The 23,752-nt window shown below is 38.2% G+C and overlaps 1 protein-coding gene, 1 long non-coding RNA gene and 1 other non-coding gene across 10 annotated transcripts in view; 1 reads left to right on the forward strand and 2 right to left on the reverse strand.

The window, feature by feature from the left end:
* Positions 1-5,348, forward strand: part of LOC143644836 (uncharacterized) — a 30,252-nt gene extending 24,904 nt beyond the window's left edge. The window contains exons 4-5 of the long non-coding RNA XR_013156898.1: positions 2,206-2,269; positions 4,816-5,348. This is a non-coding gene — a long non-coding RNA (uncharacterized LOC143644836). The remainder of the gene's footprint in view (positions 1-2,205; positions 2,270-4,815) is intronic.
* The window catches only part of CCDC73 (coiled-coil domain containing 73), a 280,686-nt gene that overhangs the window by 144,785 nt on the left and 112,149 nt on the right, over positions 1-23,752 (reverse strand). For all 8 annotated transcript variants that reach the window (XM_077114323.1, XM_077114321.1, XM_077114322.1 and 5 more), the window contains one exon: positions 4,074-4,145. In XM_077114323.1, the coding sequence (XP_076970438.1) occupies positions 4,074-4,145 (72 nt within the window). The remainder of the gene's footprint in view (positions 1-4,073; positions 4,146-23,752) is intronic.
* LOC143645347 (U6 spliceosomal RNA) lies at positions 2,361-2,464 on the reverse strand. The gene has a single exon (XR_013157069.1). It is a non-coding gene; the product is annotated as a U6 spliceosomal RNA (small nuclear RNA).

The following is a 23,752-nucleotide window of genomic DNA, read 5'->3' on the forward strand; positions in this document are numbered from 1 at the left end:
CCAAGTCTGGCCTACTGCCTGTTTTTATAAAGTCCATGAGCTAAGAATGGATATTACATTTTTAATTAGCTAGAAATTTTTTTTTAATTGAAAGAAGAATATTTTGTGATGCCTGAAAACTGTATGAAATTCAAATTTCAGGGCTCATTTTATTGGAAAACACCCACACTTACTCATTTAAGTATGTTTTTCATACTACAACAGCAAAATTGAGTGGCTATGACAGAGACCAAATGGCCCACAAAGTTGAAAATATTTACTATCTGGCTCTTTATAGAAAAAGGTTGCTGACCCCTGATCTAGAAAATCACTGCCACAGATTGTCATGCTTTAATTTACATGCTTATGTTTTTCATTTTCCTATATATTTTCTTTCCTCTTTATTAACAATCTAGAATTTTACACCAGCAAGCACTATATTTTAATCATGATATTTCCAAAGTCCTTAATATTGTTCTTTGTTCGTGCTCACTCTGAAACCAATAACTGGCTGAAATTCATTTGTGATTTGGGGATGGCATCTGTTCTCTTGATTTAATTTGGGCATTCTTGGCTGCTGGCTTAGAAGTGCACTGCAAAGTCTGATAATAATCTTTTTTCTTAGTTTTCTTTTTGTTGTTGTTGCTGTGCTCCAATGTGTGACTTCCAGGGCCCATTGCACAGCCACTCTACAATCAATGATTCAACAATAGAACAGAAAAACTGAAACATACACACACACATATCAACTGAAACAACCATCTACAGAAACAACCTAATATGCTATTCTGGCTCTTCATGAAGTGGTATAGTTCTTGATTGAGCACATCCTCCTGTAATAACAGTCTATCCTCCAACTCTGGTGAAGACTGACTACAAAGGGAACTGAAAACTGCAACCATCTGCAACAATATAATAGATCTGTTAGTACTAAGAACTGAGACCACTTGCATCAAGATGCCAGTTTTTGTTCCAGAAAACTTTTGCTCAGGAAAAGATAAAACTGTAAAAAGGAAAAAAGCAAAACCAATAAATTATATCACTGTTGACTTCAGGTGAATGCTGCAAAAAAATTTATCTGAGACAAACAGCCAATTTATCAAAAAACAGTTAACTCTCAAGACTAGCTTCAAGATTTTCATGTTACTATGTATACCAATCTTAAACTGTTACAAAACTTCCCGAATTCCCAGCCTTAAAATGTCTGCCTTAAGCCATTTGAGTCTAGACTCCATCATCCCATACAAATCCTACTTCTGACTTGTCGCTTTTGAGACACCAAGATTCTGTCAAGGAATAATTACCAGTTACCACAGTGAGTTCTAATAAACATAGTTTTGCTTTATAACAAGTTGCCTGGTGATATTCTGGGTAGTTCAATAAGGCATTTCTAATTTACACTGCCAACAAGAATGTATGAAAGTTCCTGTTTTACTATAAGTTTGTAAAGGTAGGTTTTGAATCTGGCATTTTCTTCAGATTGGAGACTTTGCAGTTTAAATACCATTTCTTGAATAATCTACTTTTCCCCACTGCTGTAAAATGCCACCTTTATCATTCACTAAATTACCTTACTTGGATCTAATTCTGGACTCTATTCTGTTCCACTGAATACCTATTCAATTACATACAGTACCAACCTATTTTAATTATTATAGTTTATTTAAGAATCTTTTTTCACAATTCTAGTGTGGCTATTTCATCCTCTTAAAAAAAAAATTATCCAACTGCTCCTCTATGTTTATTTTATTTTATTTTTATCATTTTTTTTTCACGGGCAGGCACCGGGAATAGAACCCAGGTAAGAATTCTGCCACTGAGCCACCATCGCATCACCTTATGCTGATTTTTATATAAAACATTGCATCAGCTTAAGTGTCCCCAAAATCCTCTTGGTATTTTTAATTGTATTGTATTAAAGTTACTGATATATTTAGGGATTCTAATAACTTTATACTTTTGACTCTTTTTACCCCAAAACAAGATATGACTTTATATTTTAGAATGTGTTTTGAACTTAAGTTTATACTTAGTATATACCTGTCCTTTCTCTTAACACACATGATTTTATGAGGGATTATATGTCCTTCATAATCAGACCTTGGATGTTCTCCCATATTTTATATAACCTGTGGATCTGTTTGTTCTCAAAATTGTAATAATTTCTAGTTTGTCTATCCTCTGTCACTAGAATCCTGGTTCTATTACGTTACATTCAATTTCTAGTTCCAGCTCCAATATTACCAAATGGAGAGGAGAGAAACCATCATAATTAAGCTTTGGTGGAAAGGTATGAGAAGTACTTTCATAAATACTTCAATACAGATAAGCCTACAGAGAGAATAGAGCTGATACTTTTTTTATAGTTTTTTTTTTTTTTATAAAACATGGAATGCTTTACAAATTTGCATGTCATCCTTGTGCAGGGGCCATGCTAATCTCTGAATCATTCCAATTTTAGCATATGTGCTGCCGAAGCAAGCACACTTTTTAAAAATAATATATTTGGTTACAGTATACTTCAACAGCCAGAAAATACGGTGTTAGTTCTGGGGTTTCACTTATTAAAAAATATTTTCACTCCTTCATAATACATAATATGCTCTCACATGTGAAATGGTTCATAATAGTTTTTAGAGTTATCCTCAGAATTTTGATCCAAAAACCTGGACAAAAAAATTATATTCGGTTTTCTGGAAGCCCAACTGTTAACAGTTTTAGTTGGAATTTTTTGTGGCTTTGTTTAAAATAATGTATTACCCTGTGAGACTAAAGCAAAAAATGTTTATTTGTTACAAAATTTAGATTTTGACTAAAGCATTTCCTAATATAACTCATGTAGATAGTTTGATTGAATGTCATAAGTACTTGGAATCTCAGGTAGCACATGAGATTTTGTTGGTTTGTCCAGAGTGATCTCCCGATGAATCCCAGAATGATTTGATCAGTGACTGGAAAAGTATTTGCAAGCCCCCTTCGGGGAATGGTGAGAGTGGGGAGAAATTCAACTTCCCCAAGTTGAATTCTTGATATTCTCACAAGCAGTGTGGACAACCAAAGCTACAGGCTGAGCCCCCAGTCTTGGGGTTTGTTCACATGAAACTTAACCCCACAAAAGATAGGTCAAGTCTACTTAAAATTTAGGCCTAAGAGTCACCCCCAAGAGAGCCTCTTTTGTTGCTCAGATGTGGCCTTTCTCTCCAGCCAATATGATGAGCAGTCTCACCACCCTTCCCATCTCTGCATGGGACATGACTCCCAGGGGTGTGGACCTTCCTGGCAACGTGGGACAAAGATCCTGGAATGAGCTGAGACTCAGCATCAAAGGACTGAGAAAAACCCTAGAATGAGCTGAGAATTAACATCAAGAGACTGAGAGAACCTTCTCGACCAAAAGGGGGAAGAGTAAAATGAGGCAAAGTGTCAATGGCTGAGAGATTCCAAACAGAGTCGAGAGGTTATCCTGGAGGTTATTCTTACGCATTAAGTAGATATCACCTTGTTGTTCAAGATGTAGTGGAGAGGCTGGAGGGAATTGCCTGAAAATGTAGTGCTGTGTTCCAGTAGCCATGTTTCTTGATGATGATTGAACAATGATATAGCTTTCACAATGAGACTCTGTGAATGTGAAAACCTTATGTCTGATGCTCCTTTTAGCTACTATATCAACAGAAGAGTAGAACATATGGAATAAAAATAAATAATAGGGGGAACAAATGTTAAAATAAATTCAGTTTGAAATAGTGGTAAATGAAAGCGAGGGGTAAGGGGTATGGTACATATAGTTTTTTTTTCTCTATTATCATTTTATTTCTTTTTCTGTTGTCTTTTTATTTCTTTTTCTAAATTGATGCAAATGTACTAAGAAATGAATATGCAACTATGTGATGATATTAAGAATTACTGATTATATATGTAGAATGGAATGATTTCTAAATGTTTTGTTTAATTTTTTAATTAATAAAAATAATAATAATAATAATGTATTACCCCTTAATATGTTCAGGCAAATAAAAAAATTAACTTCTCAATAAATATTCCAATATATTTAAAAATAAATGCTAAAAATGCTAATCTGAGAAAAAAATACTCACTTTTTGCCATTTAAGTTCTTGTGTCTCCACAATAATTTTACTAATCTGTTCTTCATATTCGGTTTCTGCTTCCTAAGTTAAAGAGAAAAAAGAAAAATGTTATGGAACAGTACTTTTAATCTCCCAGTTTCAGCTCTTTCTACAGAGGTAGAAAGAACATCCTCCCACTGTTTCAACAACAAAAGCTGGTCAAAATGTCAATTAAATGGACAAACCCATTAGACAAACCCATTGGAGTTGCAGATCAAACAAGTAACCCAAAATCTAGATACAGAAAGGTGCCTGCAGGGAGAAACAGAATCTGAGCCTCTTTACCTGGGGTGTAAGCCACTGACTGACATATAAACTGATAAGGAGATTCAGCTAGAAGTCCTTAATAAATTGCTAAAGGCAGAGTGTAGGCTACTTAAGTATGTGAATTCCATAGTGACCACAGACTTAGGGAGGTTTGTATCCATTGGCCAGCTTTTCTACCAGGGAATCCACAAGGTGCTCACAGGGAAGAGTGGAAAGAACTCTGAGAAAACATTCCCCTGTGGTACCGGCTAGAGAGGAAAACAGCAGCCACAAGTCATCTTCTCTATTTCTCCTATAAGAAAAAAATGTCTTAATCTGCAGGGGGAAATTAAGGACCCCAGTGGAAACCCTCTGCAGCTAGAAAAAGGGACCAATAGCCACTACTGAAACTCTACCTAGACTATCTCACTTATATCCCCTAATGAACAAAAATCTTAATCTACAGGGCATCAAAAACTATTACCTGAGAGCACTTGTGAAAACCCACTGCAACAGGAGAAGAGCAGGAAAGTAACAAAAAACCCACAGCTCTACAATGGTGGAGAGGCAGGAATATCTGCTAGGACCCGAATTAAATATGAAGGAGGAGCCAGACCACTAAACACCTCACTCTGAGACCCACGCTGACCTAAGACTGAGACTTAATAAGAATATAAGAGAATGTCCCTCTTCCCCCTCCTGCCTCGACCACTGCACTAACAAGCATTGAAGGAAAAATAACATGGAGATACAGCTGGGACTCTTTGGGAAGCAAATCAAGGAGAAGACCCAAAGTCAAGTCGGGAGGACCAAAGCCAAATGGGAAACGGTCGTTTAGAAAAATCCTCTTTATTTAAAATAATGTAATACTCCTGAATTAGTTCACACCATAAACATAAGGTATCATGGAAGGAATCTGAAGCTTCTGCTGTACTGAGTGCAACCACAGACATGGACATCTTAGGGAGGAAGGGAGCATACACAGAGTGGCATCCTTAAGGTGCTGAAAGGAAATGTTTTAAACTCAGAATATTACAAGCAGTAAAAATATCTTTCATGAAGTGATTTGCTCATGCAAAGAAAAACTCAAGAAATGCACTACCACTAGACCTACCCTACAGGAAATTTTTTTTTTTTAACTGAAAGATAGTATAATTGATTTTTAAAAAAAAAAGGATTGATAAGACCCCAGAACATTTGACCTTAAATTTTATTTTTAATATATTCTTTTATCATTATAAGGGAAATACAAATAATAGAGAAATAGAAAAAGATACAAAAGCTGCTTAACTTTTTTTTTTATTAATTAACGGAAAAAAAGAAATTAACCCAACATTTAGAAATCATACCATTCTACATATGCAATCAGTAATTCTTAACATCATCACATAGATGCATGATCATCGTTTCTTAGTACATTTGCATCGGTTTAGAAGAACTAGCAACACAACAGAAAAAGATATAGAATGTTAATATAGAGAAAAGAAATAAAAGTAATAATAATAGTAAAAAAAAAAACAAACCTATAGCTCAGATGCAGCTTCATTCAGTGTTTTAACATGATTACTTTACAATTAGGTATTATTGTGCTGTCCATTTTTGAGTTTTTGTATCTAGTCCTATTGCACAGTCTGTATACCTTCAGTTCCAATTACCCATTATCTTACCCTATTTCTACCTCCTGCTGGACTCTGTTACCAATGACATATTCCAAGTTTATTCTCGAATGTCCGTTCACATCAGTGGGACCGTACAGTATTTGTCCTTTAGTTTTTGGCTAGACTCACTCAGCATAATGTTCTCTAGGTCCATCCATGTTATTACATGCTTCATAAGTTTATCCTGTCTTAAAGCTGCATAATATTCCATCGTATGTATATATCACAGTTTGTTTAGCCACTCTTCTGTTGATGGACATTTTGGCTGTTTCCATCTCTTTGCAATTGTAAATAACACTGCTATAAACATTGGTGTGCAAATGTCCGTTTGTGTCTTTGCCCTTAAGTCCTTTGAGTAGATACCTAGCAATGGTATTGCTGGGTCATATGGCAATTCTATATTCAGCTTTTTGAGGAACCGCCAAACTGCCTTTCACAGTGGTTGCACCATTTGACATTCCCACCAACAGTGGATAAGTGTGCCTCTTTCTCCGTATCCTCTCCAGCACTTGTCATTTTCTGTTTTGTTGATAATGGCCATTCTGGTGGGTGTGAGATGATATCTCATTGTGGTTTTGATTTGCATTTCTCTAATGGCCAGGGACATTGAGCATCTCTTCATGTGCCTCTTGGCCATCCATATTTCCTCTTCTGGTAGGTGTCTGTTCAAGTCTTTTTCCCATTTTGTAATTGGGTTGGCTGTCTTTTTGTTGTTGAGTTGAACAATCTCTTTATAAATTCTGGACACTAGACCTTTATCTGATATGTCATTTCCAAATATTGTCTCCCATTGTGTAGGCTGTCTTTCTACTTTCTTGATGAAGTTCTTTGATGCACAAAAGTGTTTAATTTTGAGGAGCTCCCATTTATTTATTTCCTTCTTCAGTGCTCTTGCTTTAGGTTGAAGGTCCATAAAACCGCCTCCAATTGTAAGTTTCATAAGATATCTCCCAACATTTTCCTCTAACTGTTTTATGGTCCTAGACCTAATGTTTAGATCTTTGATCCATTTTGAGTTAACTTTTGTATAGGGTGTGAGATATGGGTCTTCTTTCATTCTTTTGCATATGGATATCCAGTTCTCTAGGCACCATTTACTGAAGAGACTGTTCTGTCCCAGGTGAGTTGGCTTGACTGCCTTATCAAAGATCAAATGTCCATAGATGAGAGGGTCTATATCTGAGCACTCTATTCGATTCCATTGGTCGATATATCTATCTTTATGCCACTACCATGCTGTTTTGACCACTATGGCTTCATAATATGCCTTAAAGTCAGGCAGCGCGAGACCTCCAGCTTTGTTTTTTTTCCTCAAGATGTTTTTAGCAATTCGGGGCACCCTGCCCTTCCAGATAAATTTGCTTATTGGTTTTTCTATTTCTGAAAAATAAGTTGTTGGGATTTTGATTCGTATTGCGTTGAATCTGTAAATCAATTTAGGTAGGATTGACATCTTAACTATATTTAGTCTTCCAATCCATGAACACGGTATGCCCTTCCATCTATTTAGGTCTTCTGTGATTTCTTTTAACAGTTTTTTGTAGTTTTCTTTGTATAGGTTTTTTGTCTTATTAGTTAAATTTATTCCTAGGTATTTTATTCTTTTAGTTGCAATTGTAAATGGGATTCGTTTCTTGATTTCCCCCTCAGCTTGTTCATTACTAGTGTATAAAATGCTACAGATTTTTGAATGTTGATCTTGTAACCTGCTATCTTGCTGTACTCATTTATTAGCTCTAGTAGTTTTATTGTGGATTTTTCCGGGTTTTCGACGTATAGTATCATATCGTCTGCAAACAGTGATAGTTTTAATTCTTCCTTTCCAACTTTGATGCCTTGTATTTCTTTTTCTTGTCTAATTGCTCTGGCTAGAACCTCCAACACAATGTTGAATAATAGTGGTGATAGTGGACATCCTTGTCTTGTTCCTGATCTTAGGGGGAAAGTTTTCAATTTTTCCCCATTGAGGATGATATTAGCTGTGGGTTTTTCATATATTCCCTCTATCATTTTAAGGAAGTTCCCTTGTATTCCTATCTTTTAAGTGTTTTCAACAGGAAAGGATGTTGAATCTTGTCAAATGCCTTCTCTGCATCAATTGAGATGATCATGTGATTTTTCTGCTTTGATTTGTTGATATGGTGTATTACATTAATTGATTTTCTTATGTTGAACCATCCTTGCATACCTGGGATGAATCCTACTTGGTCATGATGTATAATTCTTTTAATGTGTTGTTGGATATGATTTGCTAGAATTTTATTGAGGATTTTTGCATCTATATTCATTAGAGAGATTGGTCTGTAGTTTTCTATTTTTGTAATATCTTTGCCTGGTTTTGGTATGAGGGTGATGTTGGCTTCATAGAATGAATTAGGTAGTTTTCCCTCCACTTCGATTTTTTTGAAGAGTTTGAGGAGAGTTGGTACTAATTCTTTCTGGAATGTTTGATAGAATTCACATGTGAAGCCGTCTGGTCCTGGACTTTTCTTTTTAGGAAGCTTTTGAATGACTGATTCAATTTCTTTACTTGTGATTGGTTTGTTGAGGTCATCTATTTCTTCTTGAGTCAAAGCTGGTTGTTCATGTCTTTCCAGGAACCCGTCCATTTCATCTAAATTGTTGTATTTATTAGCGTAAAGTTGTTCATAGTATCCTGTTATTACCTCCTTTATTTCTGTGAGGTCAGTAGTTATGTCTCCTCTTCCATTTCTGATCTTATTTATTTGCATCCTCTCTCTTCTTCTTTTTGTCAATCTTGCTAAGGGCCCATCAATCTTATTGATTTTCTCATAGAACCAACTTCTGGTCTTATTGATTTTCTCTATTGTTTTCAATTTCATTTATTTCTGCTCTAATCTTTGTTATTTCTTTCCTTTTGCTTGCTTTGGGATTGGTTTGCTGTTCTTTCTCCAGTTCTTCCAAGTGAACAGTTAATTCCTGCATTTTTGCCTTTTCTTCTTTTCTGATATAGGCATTTAGGGCAATAAATTTCCCTCTTAGCACTGCCTTTGCTGCATCCCGTAAGTTTTGATATGTTGTGTTTTCATTTTCATTCACCTCGAGGTATTTACTAATTTCTCTTACAATTTCTTCTTTGACCCACTCGTTGTTTAAGAGTGGGTTGTTGAGCCTCCACGTATTTGTGAATTTTCTGGCACTCCGCCTATTATTGATTTCCAACTTCATTCCTTTATGATACGAGAAAGTGTTGTGTATGATTTCAATCTTTTAAAATTTGTTAATACTTGCTTTGTGACCCAGCATATGGTCTATCTTTGAGAATGATCCATGAGCACTTGAGAAAAAGGTGTATCCTGCTGTTGTGGGATGTAATGTCCTATAAATGTCTGTTAAGTCTAGCTCATTTATAGTAACATTCAGATTCTCTATTTCTTTATTGATCCTCTGTCTAGATGTTCTGTCCATTGATGAGAGTGGGGAATTGAAGTCTCCAACTATTATGGTATATGTGTCTATTTCCCTTTTCAGTGTTTGCAGTGTATTCCTCATGTATTTTGGGGCATTCTGGTTCGGTGCGTAAATATTTATGATTGTTATGTCTTCTTGTTTAATTGTTCCTTTTGTTAGTATATAGTGTCCTTCTTTGTCTGTTTTAACTGTTTTACATTTGAAGTCTAACTTGTTGGATATTAGTATAGCCACTCCTGCTCTTTTCTGGTTGTTATTTGCATGAAATATCTTTTCCCAACCTTTCACTTTCAACCCATGTTTATCTTTGGGTCTAAGATGTGTTTCCTGTAGACAGCATATAGAAGGATCCTGTTTTTTAATCCATTCTGCCAGTCTATGTCTTTTGATTGGGGAATTCAGTCCATTGACATTTAGTGTTATTACTGTTTGGATAATATTTTCCTCTACCATTTTGCCTTTTGTATTATATATATCATATCTGACTTTCCTTCTTTCTACACTCTTCTCCATACCTCTCTCTTCTGTCTTTTCGGTTCTGACTCTAGTGCTCCCTTTAGTATTTCTTGCAGAGCTGGTCTCTTGGTCACAAATTCTCTCAGTGACTTTTTATCTGAGAATGTTTTAATTTCTCCCTCATTTTTGAAGGACAGTTTTGCTGGATATAGGAGTCTTGGTTGGCAGTTTTTCTCTTTTAGTAATTTAAATATATCATCCCACTGTCTTCTAGCTTCCATGGTTTCTGCTGAGAAATCTACACATAGTCTTATTGGGTTTCCCTTGTATGTGATGGATTGTTTTTCTCTTGCTGCTTTCAAGATCCTCTCTTTCTCTTTGACCTCTGACATTCTAACTAGTAAGTGTCTTGGAGAACGCCTATTTGGTTCTAATCTCTTTGGGGTGCGCTGCACTTCTTGGATCTGTAATTTTAGGCCTTTCATAAGAGTTGGGAAATTTTCAGTGATAATTCTTTCCATTAGTTTTTCTCCTCCTTTTCCCTTCTCTTCTCCTTCTGGGACACCCACAACACGTATATTTGTGCGCTTCATATTGTCCTTCAGTTCCCTGATCCCCTGTTCCAATTTTTCCATTCCTTTCCCGATAGTTTCTGTTTCTTTTTGGAATTCAGATGTGCCATCCTCCAAATCACTAATTCTAGCTTCTGTCTCTTTAAATCTATCATTGTAGGTATCCATTGTTTTTTTCCCTCTTTTCTACTTTATTCTTCACTTCCATAAGTTGTGTGATTTGTTTTTTCAGTTTTTCTATTTCTTCTTTTTGTTCAGCCCATGTCTTCTTCATGTCCTCCCTCAATTTATCGATTTCGTTTTTGAAGAGGTTTTCCGTTTCTGTTCATATATTCAGCATTAGTTGTCTCAGCTCCTGCATCTCATTTGAACTATTGGTTTGTTCCTTTGACTGGGCCATATTTTCAGTTTTCTGAGCGTGATCCGTTATCTTCTGCTGGCGTCTGGGCATTTAGTCAGATTTCCCTGGGAGTTAGACCCAACAGGTTGAAAGATTTTTCTGTGAAATCTCTGGGTTCTGTTTTTCTTATCCTGCCCAGTAGGTGGCACTCGTGGCACACGTTTGTCTGCAGGTTCCACCAGTAAAAGGTGCTGTGGGTCCTTTAACTTTGGAAAACTCTCGCCGTGTGGGAGGTTCGCCAGCCGAAGCGGCTTGGAAGAGTGCCAGCCAGGCCGGGGGTCTGTACGCGGGGAGGGTCGCCATCCGCCGCAGCCTGGGACAGCGCCCATCCGAATTTCCTAGTCGGCCCGGGGCGCCAAGCGTGGCGGGAGGGCGCCAGCCGCCGCAGCCCAGGAGAGTGCACTGTTCCCAGCCGGACCAGGGAATCACGTGTTTGGAAGGGACCCCCCCGGTCACCGTTCTCCGGGGTCTGGGGATTTCCAATCCAATTCTCTCAGTTGGTCCCGGGGGCCTTGCGTGGTGGGGGCACCAGCCGCCGCAGCTTGAGGGGACCGCCTGCCCAATTCTGCCCTCTGTCCCAGGAAGGAAGAAGGGAGGGACTCTGGCTGCTTGCCGCCCTGCCCAGGAAAGCCCGTGCCCCTCCGCGATCTCACCGGAGCTGGTTCTCCCAGACAGTCAGCCATTCCAGGATGGGGTACGCTGTCTTTTTTATCTCTGTCGTGGCTCTGGGAGCTGTTCTGTATCATTCCTACTCCCCTAGTAGCTGTTCTCGAGGAGGAAAGGTAAGGGTGGCAAGGCTGTCGAGGACGGTGGCGGAGGAGCTGGTGAAGGCGGAAGAGGGCACGGTGGTGGTTGGAGAGCCGCTGGAGTAGGAGGAGAAAGGGAAGGATAAGATGGCGGATGGAGCGCCGCCGGAGCAGAAGGGGAAAGAGAAGGGCAAGATGGCGGCGGGAGCGCCGCAGGCGGAGACAGAGGAAGAGGAGGGCTAGATGGCGGCGGTAGTGCTGGCGGAAAAAGAGGAAGAGGAGGGCTGGATGACGGCAGGAGCACTGCCGGCGGAGAAAGAGGAAGAGGAGCGCTAATGGCGGTGGGAGCGCCGGCGGAGAAGGGGGAAGAGGAGGGCTAGATGGCGGCGGGAGCGCTGGCGGAGAAAGAGGAAGAGGAGGGCTGGATGATGGCGGGAGCACCGCCGGCAGAGAAAGAGGAAGAGGAGGGCTAGATGGCGGTGGGAGCGCCGGCGCAGAATGGGGAAGAGGAGGGCTAGATGGCGGTGGGAGCGCCGGTGGAGAAAGAGGAAGAGGAGGGCTGGATGGTGGCGGGAGCGCCACCGGTGGAGAAGGGGGAAGAGGAGGGCTAGATGGTGGCGGGAGCGCCGGCGGAGAAAGAGGAAGCAAAAGCTGCTTAATTTTAAAAGGAGAAAGAGATTCTGACTTGAAATTCCAAAATATTAATGTCTATGTAGTTGGTGAGCTAAATAATGTGATCTTTGAGTTTACAAATTTAAAAATTGTCACTAAAATGTTAAATTGTAAGCATTTTTTTTTGAAGTCAAGTTTCTGCTTCAGTAATCTGTTGGTACTAACCAGGAAGTACAGTGGTCATTTGGAAATATTGATGAATCACATAGATTAGGTCAGTGTTCTAGTTTGCTAGCTACTGGAATGCAACACACTAGAGACAGATTGGCTTTTAATAAGAGGGAATTTATTTTGTTAGTTCTTCAGAGGAAAGGTGGCTAACTTTCAATTGAGGTTCTTTCTTAAATGGGAAGGCACAGGGTGATCTCTGCTGGCCTTCTCTCCAGGTCTCTGGGTTCCAGCAACTTTCCCCGGGGTGATTTCTTTCTGCATCTCCAAAGGCCTGGGCTGAACTGGGAGTGCTGTGATGAGGTATGCTGAGCTGCTTGGGCTGTCCTACGTTGAGCTCTCTCATTTAAGCACCAGCCAATTAAATCAAACATCATTCATTGCAGCAGGCATGCCTCCTAGCCAACTGCAGATATAATGAGCAACATAGGAGGTTCAAATACCACTGGCTCATGTCCACAGCAACAGAACAAGGCACCTTCACTTGGCCAAGTTGACACCTGAACCTAACTACCACAGTCAGTTTGCAGATAGTTAAATGAAAAGGTTACTGAAATACTCAACAATAAATTTAATTTCTAACATGTAACTACATATAGGTTATAGTTTTAAGACTAATCATCATTTTGACCCATTGTCAAAATTTCATACCTTGAAACTAGATTTGACATCATGTGTTTTTATCTTCTCTATAGATAAAAGGAAATGTAACCAAATATACTTTATGTCTTTTTAAAGGTAAACTTCTCTTCTTGACTGCAAAATACAATTCTATAAACAAAGTTCATATACATTAAAATGCTAATTGTTTTTCAAAGAGAGAAAGAGTTTATTACTAGGTATGTGGTAGGAGAGCAGATGGCCCAGTGGCCCAAAATCTGTCTCTATGAGTTTAAAGGATTCAAGATTTTTAAGGATTTTAGCAAAGGGAGATAAGGTCATTACAATTTCAAATATTAAGTTCTAAGCTGAAAAGGACACAGTATTATCATTATCATTTCAATAGGAGAACATAAGCTGAAAGGAAGGGAGGAAGAGCTATCATTTCAATACTAAAGGTGTAAGCTTAAAGGAAGGGAGAAAAGTTATTTTTGACCTAGCAGAGTCTAGCAGATAGGATTTACAAATGTTGGGGGCTGAAAAAGTTAATGGCTGACTTCAAATTCTTTATTAACATTAGGGACTTTGCCCTATAAGAAAATGACCAGATAACCATTTTGTGACACCTCTTATAGTCACAAAGGCACAAGATAAGGGCATTTACAATCATTTCAGGTATCAGGATAGCTGAATTATAGTTTAGGGATTTCAGGTATTCCCCTCTGTCTACTCCAATATCTCAGAAAGCAAAAATATCTATATAATGATTCAGTAATCAAAATCATCCTTTAAATTCTACTTTCTCAGTTATAATTTCTCTCTCTCATTTATTCATTATTTCTCATTCTTGAGAGATATTGGGTGATGATTCATTTAGCACTTCAAAGCTGAAAGGGACATTGTTATTAGGAGGCTGTGAAATGAAATGATGAAACCAGTTGTTGTTCTTGGAAAGTCCAGTATTTCTGGGTTACAGAACTTCTCTGGCTTTAGAACAATCTGGAGGTCTTAAGTCTCTGAAAAAGAAACTCAATAAGCAAAATTTTATAATGCTCAAGATATCTTTCAGGGTTCCCAGGAATACTGCTGATTGGGGTTTGCCATACTGTGGCAGTTTGTAACATATGGCTGAAACTTGCATAAGAGTAACCTCCAGAATGACCCATAGACTTGATTTGAAATCTCTTACCTATAGAAACTCTATTTCTTTTTTCCCTCTTTTCATCAACTAATCCATGATGCCAGGGCCAGGCTTATCTTTGGAATTTATGTCCCATAATGCAAGGGCCAGTTATGTCCTGCAATGCGAGGGCAAGTTATGTTGATGATGCCAGGACCATGCCTAGAAAAACTAAAAAAACTATATCCCTGGAAATTATGTCCCACATAGGGGGGAAGGTCAGAGTTTGGCTTAGAAAGAGACCAGTTTGATCAACAGCAGAGATTTTCTGGAGGTAACTCTTAGGCACTAATCCTAAGTAGATTCAGTTTGTTGTTGCAGAACTAAGTTTTATAAGGGCAAGCTTCAATATTGAGGCCTTAGTCTATTAAACTGAGAGGCCCTCTTACTTAAGAAAATGGCAGGAATTCCCCACGTGGGGAAGTTCCATAGTTCTAGTTATCCTAGTCCCTCAAGGGACTTTGCAAACACTCCTTCATTTTCTACCTCAAATACCCTGAAATGCATTATGGTATAACATTAACTTGTACAAAATATTAAGATTTTATTCCTTATTCCAGGTTCTATGTCAAATAAGGCTGAATTATGTTATTTAAATTAACTGACTAGACAGAGAAAATCAGATAGTGTGCTATAGAAAATTTAAATTTTGGACAAAAGAAATATATTTCTTTGTGTCTCACACAAAAGTTAAAGCTTTAAAATACAGACAATATTATTTTTACCTTGTATATTGATTTACTTAGTTTTAACCCAATCAGTTTCATTACAACTGATGTTTTATAGAAAAAAATGTATTGTGAGATTACAGTACTATTTGAAGGTAGACTCAAATTATTTATAAATGCTATAGAACTTGCTGTCTTGATAAGAGGCATTAGACTCATTTTTCCCTATTCCTCTCTGCTCAGTATAACCATAAACTTATAATTAATGTAAAAGGCAATCAGAGGAGAACCCTGAAGTGGAAACAGGAAGATGAACTGGTTAGAGACCCCAGACTGGAGGAACAACAAAGAAGGTGCCTTATGATTATATTATATAAATGTCATATAAACTATGGTGGCAAAGGTATGTCTATTTACTTAGGTTGGATTGCATGATGTGTGAATAAAATTGTTTAAAAACGAAAAGAAACAAGTGCTAGAGAAAATGTGGAGAAAGAGAATTCACTGTTGGTAGGGAAGCTGAGAGGTGCAGCCCTTCTGGAGGGTAGTGTGATAGTTCCATAGGAGGCTAGGGGTGGGGCTGCCATATGATCTTGCAACCCTTTTGCTAGGTATACACCTGGAGGAACTGAGAGGGGGAACAGGAATGGACATTTGCACACTGGTTCTTATGATAGGATTTGCAATGGATGGAGATGACCTAAGGATGCAAGGGGGAATTGTGGTGTTTATATACAATGGACTACTGAGAGGCTGGCTGCAAGAAGGAAAGATGTGAAGCAAGCAACTAGGTGAATGAATCTTAAAGACAGTGTGTCCAATGAAATGACAGAAAAAAAAAAGATATTATCATACCTCACTCACATGGACTAACTACAGTATACAAACTCAGAGAATTGAAGTCGAGAACATGAATTATCAGGTTAGGACCTATTGTAAGAGTTCCTAGGTTGTGGGCTCTTATGGTGGTTGCATATATTTAAGAGTTGTAATTGACATTTCTAAATTCTGAGATACTGAGCTATTCGTATATGACCTGGTTATTCCCAGAAACTTCGAGTACTTATGTGACACCTGATAATTAGAGTTAGAGCACTGAGGCTGAAGTCAGCATTACCCCATTCAACAACTGTTTAAAAAGCTGAAAAAGTAATCAGATGTCATGTAGAAATATGAATGAAGTTGATCTGGAAAGGAATAAGGTAACTCAGAACACTGGGTAAAGGCTGATAGGCCCATATTTTCAAACTTCAACCTCTGTGCAAGACCAAAGGCAGAGATGATTATTTGGTACAAAATTTATATTTTGGGTAGTGCATATCTAATTTAACTTGTATGGTCAGTTTACCTGAACACCATAATTACATGGAATCTTGAACAGGGTGTGAGATCTTTTTGGTTTGTACAGGTTAGTGTGATGCCCCAATAAATCCCAGAGTAATTTAATTTGGGCAAGAATAAAAAAGTATTTGCACAAAGTCCCCATGGGGGACTAGGGAGAAAGGAAGAAATATCCAACTTCCCCATCTAGGGAATTCCTGATACTCTCGCAAGCAGAGTGGACAACAAATTCAATAGGCTGAGCCCTTAATCTTGGGGCTCGTCCCTATGAAGCTTATTACTGCAAAGGAGAAGCTGAGCCTACTTATGATTATGCCTAAAAGTAGCCCCCAGAGAACCACTCTCTCGCTAAGCCAACTTGGCAGGTGAACTCACTGCCCTCCTCTCTATGCGGGACTTGATTTCCAGGGATTTAAATCCTCGCTGACAACGTGGGACCTGACTCCTGGGGATGAGCTGGGACCCAGCATCATGGGATTGAAAAAGGCTTCTTGATCAAAAGGGGGAAGGAAGAAATAAGACAAAATAAATTTTCAGTGGCTGAGAGATTTCAAACAAGAGTTGAAAGGTTATCCTGGAGGTTATCCTTACACATTATATAGATATCCCTTTTTAGTTTATGCTGTATTGGAGTAGCTAGAGGGAAGTACCTGAAACTGTTGAACTACTTTCCAGTAGCCTTCATTCTTGAGGAGGACTGTATAACTATATGGCTTTTACAATGTGACTGTGTGATTGTGAAAATCTTGTGTCTGATGCTCCTTTTATCCAGGGTATGGACAGATGAGTAAAAAAAAATTAGGATAAAAAATAAATAAATAATAGGGGGAGATAAAGGGTAAAAACTGAGTAGATTGAAATACTGTGGGCCAATGAGAGGGAAGGGTGAAGGGCATGAAATGTGTGAGTTCTTTTTTTTTTTCTGGAGTAATAAAAATGTTTTAAAAATAATCACGGTTAAGAAGAACTAAATCCTAACCTCTGGATGATCTTCAGACTCTGTGCAAGCAGGAAGTGAAGGCTAAGACAGAATTGGCTTAACCAGACACTGGGCATTATCACTTGGCCAAGCTGACACATGAACCTAATCATCACATCTAGTAAGGGGATTGCTGAATCATATGAGAACTCTATACTTAGCTTCCTGAGGAACTGCCTTCCAGAACAGATGCACATTTTATATTCCCACCGACAATGAATAAGGGTACCTCTTTCTCCACATCTCTAGAACTTGCAGTTTTCTGTTTATTTTTGTTGTTGTTGTTAATGGCCATTCTAATGGGTATAAGATGATATCTCATTGTGGTTTTGATTTGCATTTTTCTAATAGCCAGTGAAGTTATGTATCTTTTCATGTTTTTGATGTTTGTATTTCTTCTTCAGAAAAGTGTCTGTTACATGTCTTTTGCCCATTTTTAAAATTGAGTTGTTTGTCTTTTTGTAGATCTCTTTTATATATTGGATATTAAGCCCTTATCTGATATGTGGTTACCAGATGTTGTCTCCCACTGTGTAGGCTGCCTTTTTACTTTCCTGACAAAGCCCTTTGATGCAGAAAAAGTGTTCAATTTTGAGGAGATCCTATTTATCTATTTCTTCTTTCATTGCTTGCACTTTGGGTGTAAGGTCTAGAAAACTACCTCCTATCACAAGATCTTTAAGTAATTTCCCTACATTTTCTTTGAAAAGTTTTACATTCTTTAGCTCTAACATTCAGGTCTTTGATCCATTTTGAGTTCATTTTTGTATAAGATGTGAGATGGGGTCCTCTTTTATTCTTTTGGATATGGATATCCAGGTCTCCAAGCACCATTTATTGAAGAGGCTGCTCTGTCCCAGTTGGGTTGGCTTGACCTCTTTTGTTGCTCAGATGTGGCCCCTCTCTGTAAGCCAACTTTGTAGGTAAAATCAGTGCCCTCCCTCCTACATGGGATATGGCTCCCAAGGGTGTAAATCTCCCTGGCAACAAGAGACACGACTCCTGGGGATGACCTGGCAATGGCATAGTGGGACTGACAAAGACTTCTTGACCAACAGGGGGAAGAGAAATGAAACAAAATGAACTCTCAGTGGCTAAGAGATTTCAGATAGAGTCAACAGGTCATTCTGGAGGTTACTTTTATGCAAGTTTCAGCCAGATATTGCAAATGGCCACGGTATCACAAGACCCAACCAACAGCATTCCTGAAAACTCTAAAGAATACCCTGGGCTCTATCTAAGACTCAATACAAGCTATATTTAGAAAATTAATTTTTCAGAAACTTAACGCCTCCCAACTGTTCCTATGCCAGATAGGAACCTGAAACCCAGAGGAACCAGTCTCTTCAAGAACATCAACCAATTTCATTCCTCTACACCTAAGGTTGACACCCCTTTCCAGCATGAAGAAGCTAAAAAGGTCATTGCCCAGATATTCCTGAAGACTGAAAGAATGATCTAACTGAGAAATTAGGATTTAACAAATGACTATGGACTAACTCATTATATAGGTATTTCCTTTTAGCTCCTAATGTATTAGAGTTGCCAGAAGGAAATACCTGTAGTTGTTGAACTGCAATTAGTAGTCTTGATCCTTGATAATGATTGTTTAACTATATAGCTTTTATCATATAACCAGTGTTTTAGTTTGCTAATGCTGCTGGAATGCAATATACCAGAAATGGATTGGCTTTTAGAAAGGTAATTTATTAAGTTACAAGTTTATAGCTCTAAGGCCACAAATATGTCCAAATTAAGGCATTAACAAAAGTATGCCTCCACCAAGGAAAGGCCAATCAAGTCTGGAGTTTCTCTGTCACATGGGAAGGCACATAGCAACATCTGTTGTCCTTCTCTCTGCTTCTGAGTTCAAACGGCTCTCAGGTCCTGTGGGTCATTCTGGCATCTCCTGGGGTGTTTTCTGCCTGCATCTCCAAATATCTGTGTATGCTCTGGGCTCTGTCACTCCCCAGGAGCTCTTTTAAGTACTCCAGTAAACTAATTCAGACCCACCTTAAATGGGCATGGCCACATCTTCATGGAAATAAACTAATCAAAAGGTCCAGGATGCAATAAGTTCTGCACCCACAAGATTGGATTAGAAGAATGTGGCTTTTCTGGGGTACATAACAGTTTCAAACCAGCACACCATTTGACGGCAAAAACCGTGTGACTGACACTCCAGTCATCAAATGCATGGGTGGGTAAGTAATAAAATAAAGACACGCATGAAAAATAAAATTAAATAATAATAATAGTTCAGGTACATGGGGCAATAAATACCCCTATGTAAACTACAGACAACAGTTATAATGCTACTTGAATTATCTTTCATCACTTGTAACAAATGCAACTACTGTTACAGAATACTAGAATTAGAAAAAAATATTATCATCAATTGTAACAAATATTCCACAGCAAGGAAGTGTTGGTGTTGTGTATGATTGTTCTGTAAACCCACAACTTTTCTAAACAAAGAATGTTTTAACAAAAAGGGATTAAAATAGAAAAGTTTCTGTTTTATATAGAGAGAGGAGATATATTTTTCCACAAAAAAGACAACCATATAAAACAGGAATAACACATCTACACTGATGATTATGCAATGTACAAAGATTTAATTTGTTAAAACAGCAACATAAAGGGGGGCAAGAGCTGTAAAAGGAGCAATTTTTGCATACTATTAAAACTAAATTGGTATTAATTTAAGCTAGTTTATTATATAACATGATGTTAAATGTAATCCCCCTAGCAATCACTAATAGAATAACTAAACAATTTTAAGCGAAAGGAATCAAAATGGAACATTAGAAGACATCTATATAATACAAAAAAAAGGCATCAGTGGAGGAATTGAGGGAAAAGTATATAATACATATAAGAAACCCAAAGCAAAATAGCAGAAATCTTTCCTTACCAGTAATTTAATTAAATCTAAATGGATCAAACCCTATAATTAATAAGTAGAGACTGGCAGAGTATATTAAAAATATGACCTAAGTATAAGCTGTCTATAGGAGAGTCATTTTAGAACCAGATAGGTTGAAAGTAAAAGGATGGAAAAGATATGCCATGAAAACAGTAGCCAAAAGACATCTGGAATGGCTGTGCAAGTATCAGATAAAAGAGATTTTAATATAAAAATTGTTAAAAGAGAAAAAGAAGGACATTTTATAATAAAATGGGCCAATATAAGAAGATACAACAATTATAAATGCACCTAACAACAGTCCCAAAATTTATAAAGCAAAAAACCAACAGAACCAAGGGAGAAAGTTCAATGAAAATAGCATCAACATCCCACTTTCAATACTGGATAAAATAATCAGACAAAAGATAAATAAAGAGAGAGATTTGAATAACACTATAAACCAAGTAGACGCCTGTGCTTGCTTGAAAGTATTATGTACCCCAGAAAAGCCATGTTTTAATCCTGAACCAATCTTGTGGGAGTAACCATTTCTTTTAATCCTGATTCAAAACTATAGGTTGGAAACCTTTGATTAGATTATCTCCATGGAGATGTGGCACACCCAACTGTGGATATGGCCTTTTGAGAAGACAGAGAGATGTGACTCCTCCTATTCCAAATAGGTCTTGATTAGTTTACTGGAATCAGTGGAAACATTTTGAAAAGAGGCAGAAATGACAGAAACCTCAGAGCCAACACAGAGCTGACAGAAACAACAGAACCAACAAAAACTTCAGAGCAGAGCTGACACAGATGCTGATACTTGGAGCAGAGACACTGAGGTCTGGAGATGCTTTGGAGCCCAGTTGATGTTGCCATGAGATGTTAAGCAAGCCAGAACCTGGGGAGGGCCAAGGGAAGCCAAGAGCTGAAAGCTAGCCCCAGAGAAGCAAAGTGAGGAACCTCCACAGGAACAGAGGCTGAAAGTGTGGAGCCCAGGAGCAAGCAATGAGCAAATGCCACCCATGTGACTTTCCAACTGACGTAGGTGTTCCAGACCCATCGGCCTTTCTTGCGTGAAGGTAACCTCTTATTGGTGCCTTAATTTGGACACTTTCACTTCCTTAGAACTGTAAACTTGTAACTTATTAAATTCCCCTTTTAAAAAGCCATTCCAGTTCTGGTATATCACATTCTGGCAGCTTGCAAACTAATACAACACCTAACAGAAATCTACAGAACACAACAAAGCAAAATGTACATCCTTCTCAAGTACACATGGCAATTTTCTAGGATAGAACATATGTTAGGTTACAAACACAGTCTCAATAAATTGAAAAGGATTAAAGCCATACATGGAACTATATATTCTTCAGCCACAATGAAATCAGAAATCAGTATCAGAAAGAAAACTGAAAAATGCATAGATACGTGAAAAGGATAAAAAAAAGATATAAAGGAAAAAGGATATAATAGAGTGGAGAAAAATGAAACAGAAAATAAAAAATTAAGAGAATTACAAAACCAAAAGCTGGTTCTTTGAAAATATCAACAACACTGAACAAACCTTTAGCTAGAATGACCAAGAAAAAAAGAAAATAGACTTAAATTACTGAAATCAGCAAAGAAATTGGACATTCCTACAGAACTTTCAGAAATAAAAAAAATCATAATAAAATACAATGAAAAATCGAATGTCAAAAAGCAGATAATCCAGATAAGTAGACAAATTCCTAGAAACATATAAACTACCAAAACGGATTCAACAAGAAATAGAACATCTGATTATACCTCTAATAAGTGAAAAGACTGAATCAGTTACCAAAAAAGGAAAACAAAGAAAAGCCCAAGACCAGATGACTTCACTGGTAAATTCTATCAAATATTTAAATAAGAATATGAGAACCGGAGGAATTCTGGGGAAGATGGCTGAGTAGGGAACACTAGAATGCAGTCCTTCCACAAAAACAACTATTAAATAGGGAAAAACTGTTGGAAACAACTATTTTGGAACACTAGAGGCCAGAAGAACACTATAAAGCATTCAGGGAAGAGCAAGAGGAAGAACTGATAAATTATATTAAAAAACAGTAAATTGCTCTCCCCATGTAGCAGCTACTAGCACCCAGGCCTGCTCTTGTGGCAAGCTGCTGTGGGGGCCAGTCCCTGGCTAGCTTCTGGTGACAAAAAGGGACATAAAAATCCTCCTCCCCGAGAACAAGGGTGGGCACACTGATCACAACTTTTCATTAGTGAAATTGAATTGCTTTGTCCAACTGTGAGGGCAGCTATTGTTTAACCTGCTCAGTCAAAGGTGGCAGCAGCTCCTGTTTCAACCCTGCCTGGATTAAGGTGGCACCAGACATTGTTTCAAACCTCCCCAGACAGGCGCAGAGGTGGGGGAAATTTAAAGATGCAGTGCTTTCTCAAGGCTGCAGGGGATAGTAGCTGAAAGGCTATATTTGGGGGCAGGCCAGGAAAGCTCTGCTTCATGGACATCAGAGCAGTTTCTGGTGCCCTTACTGATCCTTTCCCCAAGGCACCCTGGAGCTAGTCTCTGTCCCCTTAATGGGTCCCTGGTCCAGTTTTGACTAGGAAAGACTGACTTGGGAAAGTTCTCTCTGATTCTTCCCAGAATTTTCCCCCCAGGCAAAAGCAATGTAAGACAACAAACGGAGTATAAAAACTATAGAGGCAGATAGTCTGGAACAAAGTTAGGAGAAAACCAAACTCAAATGAACATGGGATGCCCAAAACAACTAACAAGCAAATGTCCAGAAAAAGATTTAAGTCCAGAAAGACAGAAAAATATAAGCACAATGCATTCACCTTGGGCAGACCTTCCCAGTAGGAGGGCTGAAGCTCAAGAAAATCTGTCGTATCAGCTGGTTACAAAACCAAGAAACAAACATCACAGGGAATAAATCCTAGATTTAACATTTTAAAATATTAAAATGTATGGTGTGCAAGAAAAGAGCATAAGACAAACACAGAAACAGAAAATGATGGCCCATTCAAAGGAAGAAGATAAAAATATTTTTAAAAGACCATTGAAGAAGAAGAGAATGTGGATATAACATGCAAAGTCTTGAAAAACTTTATCTTAAAATGGCTCAAACAGATGAAGAAAAGGATATAGAAGTCTCTAAAGGATTAGGAAAACAATGAATAAACAATATGAGAGTCAAGTAAAGAGAAATAATTTTTTTAAAGGAATCAAACAGAATACTAGAATTGAAGACCACTGTCAAGTCAAGTTCATGTGTCAACTTGGTCAAGTTGTGGTACCTGCTTGTCTGGTTGGGCAAGTGCTGGCCTGTCTGTTGCAATGAGGACATTTCATAGAATTAGATCATGATCACATCAGCTGCATCCACAGCTGATTCCATTTGTAACCAGCCAAAGGGGAGTGTCTCCTGCAATGAGTAATGCTTAATCTAATCACCGGAAGCCTTTTAAGGAGGATTCAGAAGAGACAGGCTCTATTCCTGCTTTGGCAAGAGAGCCTCGCCTGTGGAGTTCGTCCAGACCCTCTATCCGAGTCGTCGGCTTCACAGCCTGCCCTGCAGATTCTGGACTCTGCATTCCCGCGGTCACATGAGATACTTTTATAAATTTTA

Source organism: Tamandua tetradactyla, chromosome 8 (genome assembly GCF_023851605.1).
Source record: "Tamandua tetradactyla isolate mTamTet1 chromosome 8, mTamTet1.pri, whole genome shotgun sequence".
In the NCBI taxonomy this organism is placed as follows: domain Eukaryota; kingdom Metazoa; phylum Chordata; class Mammalia; order Pilosa; family Myrmecophagidae; genus Tamandua; species Tamandua tetradactyla.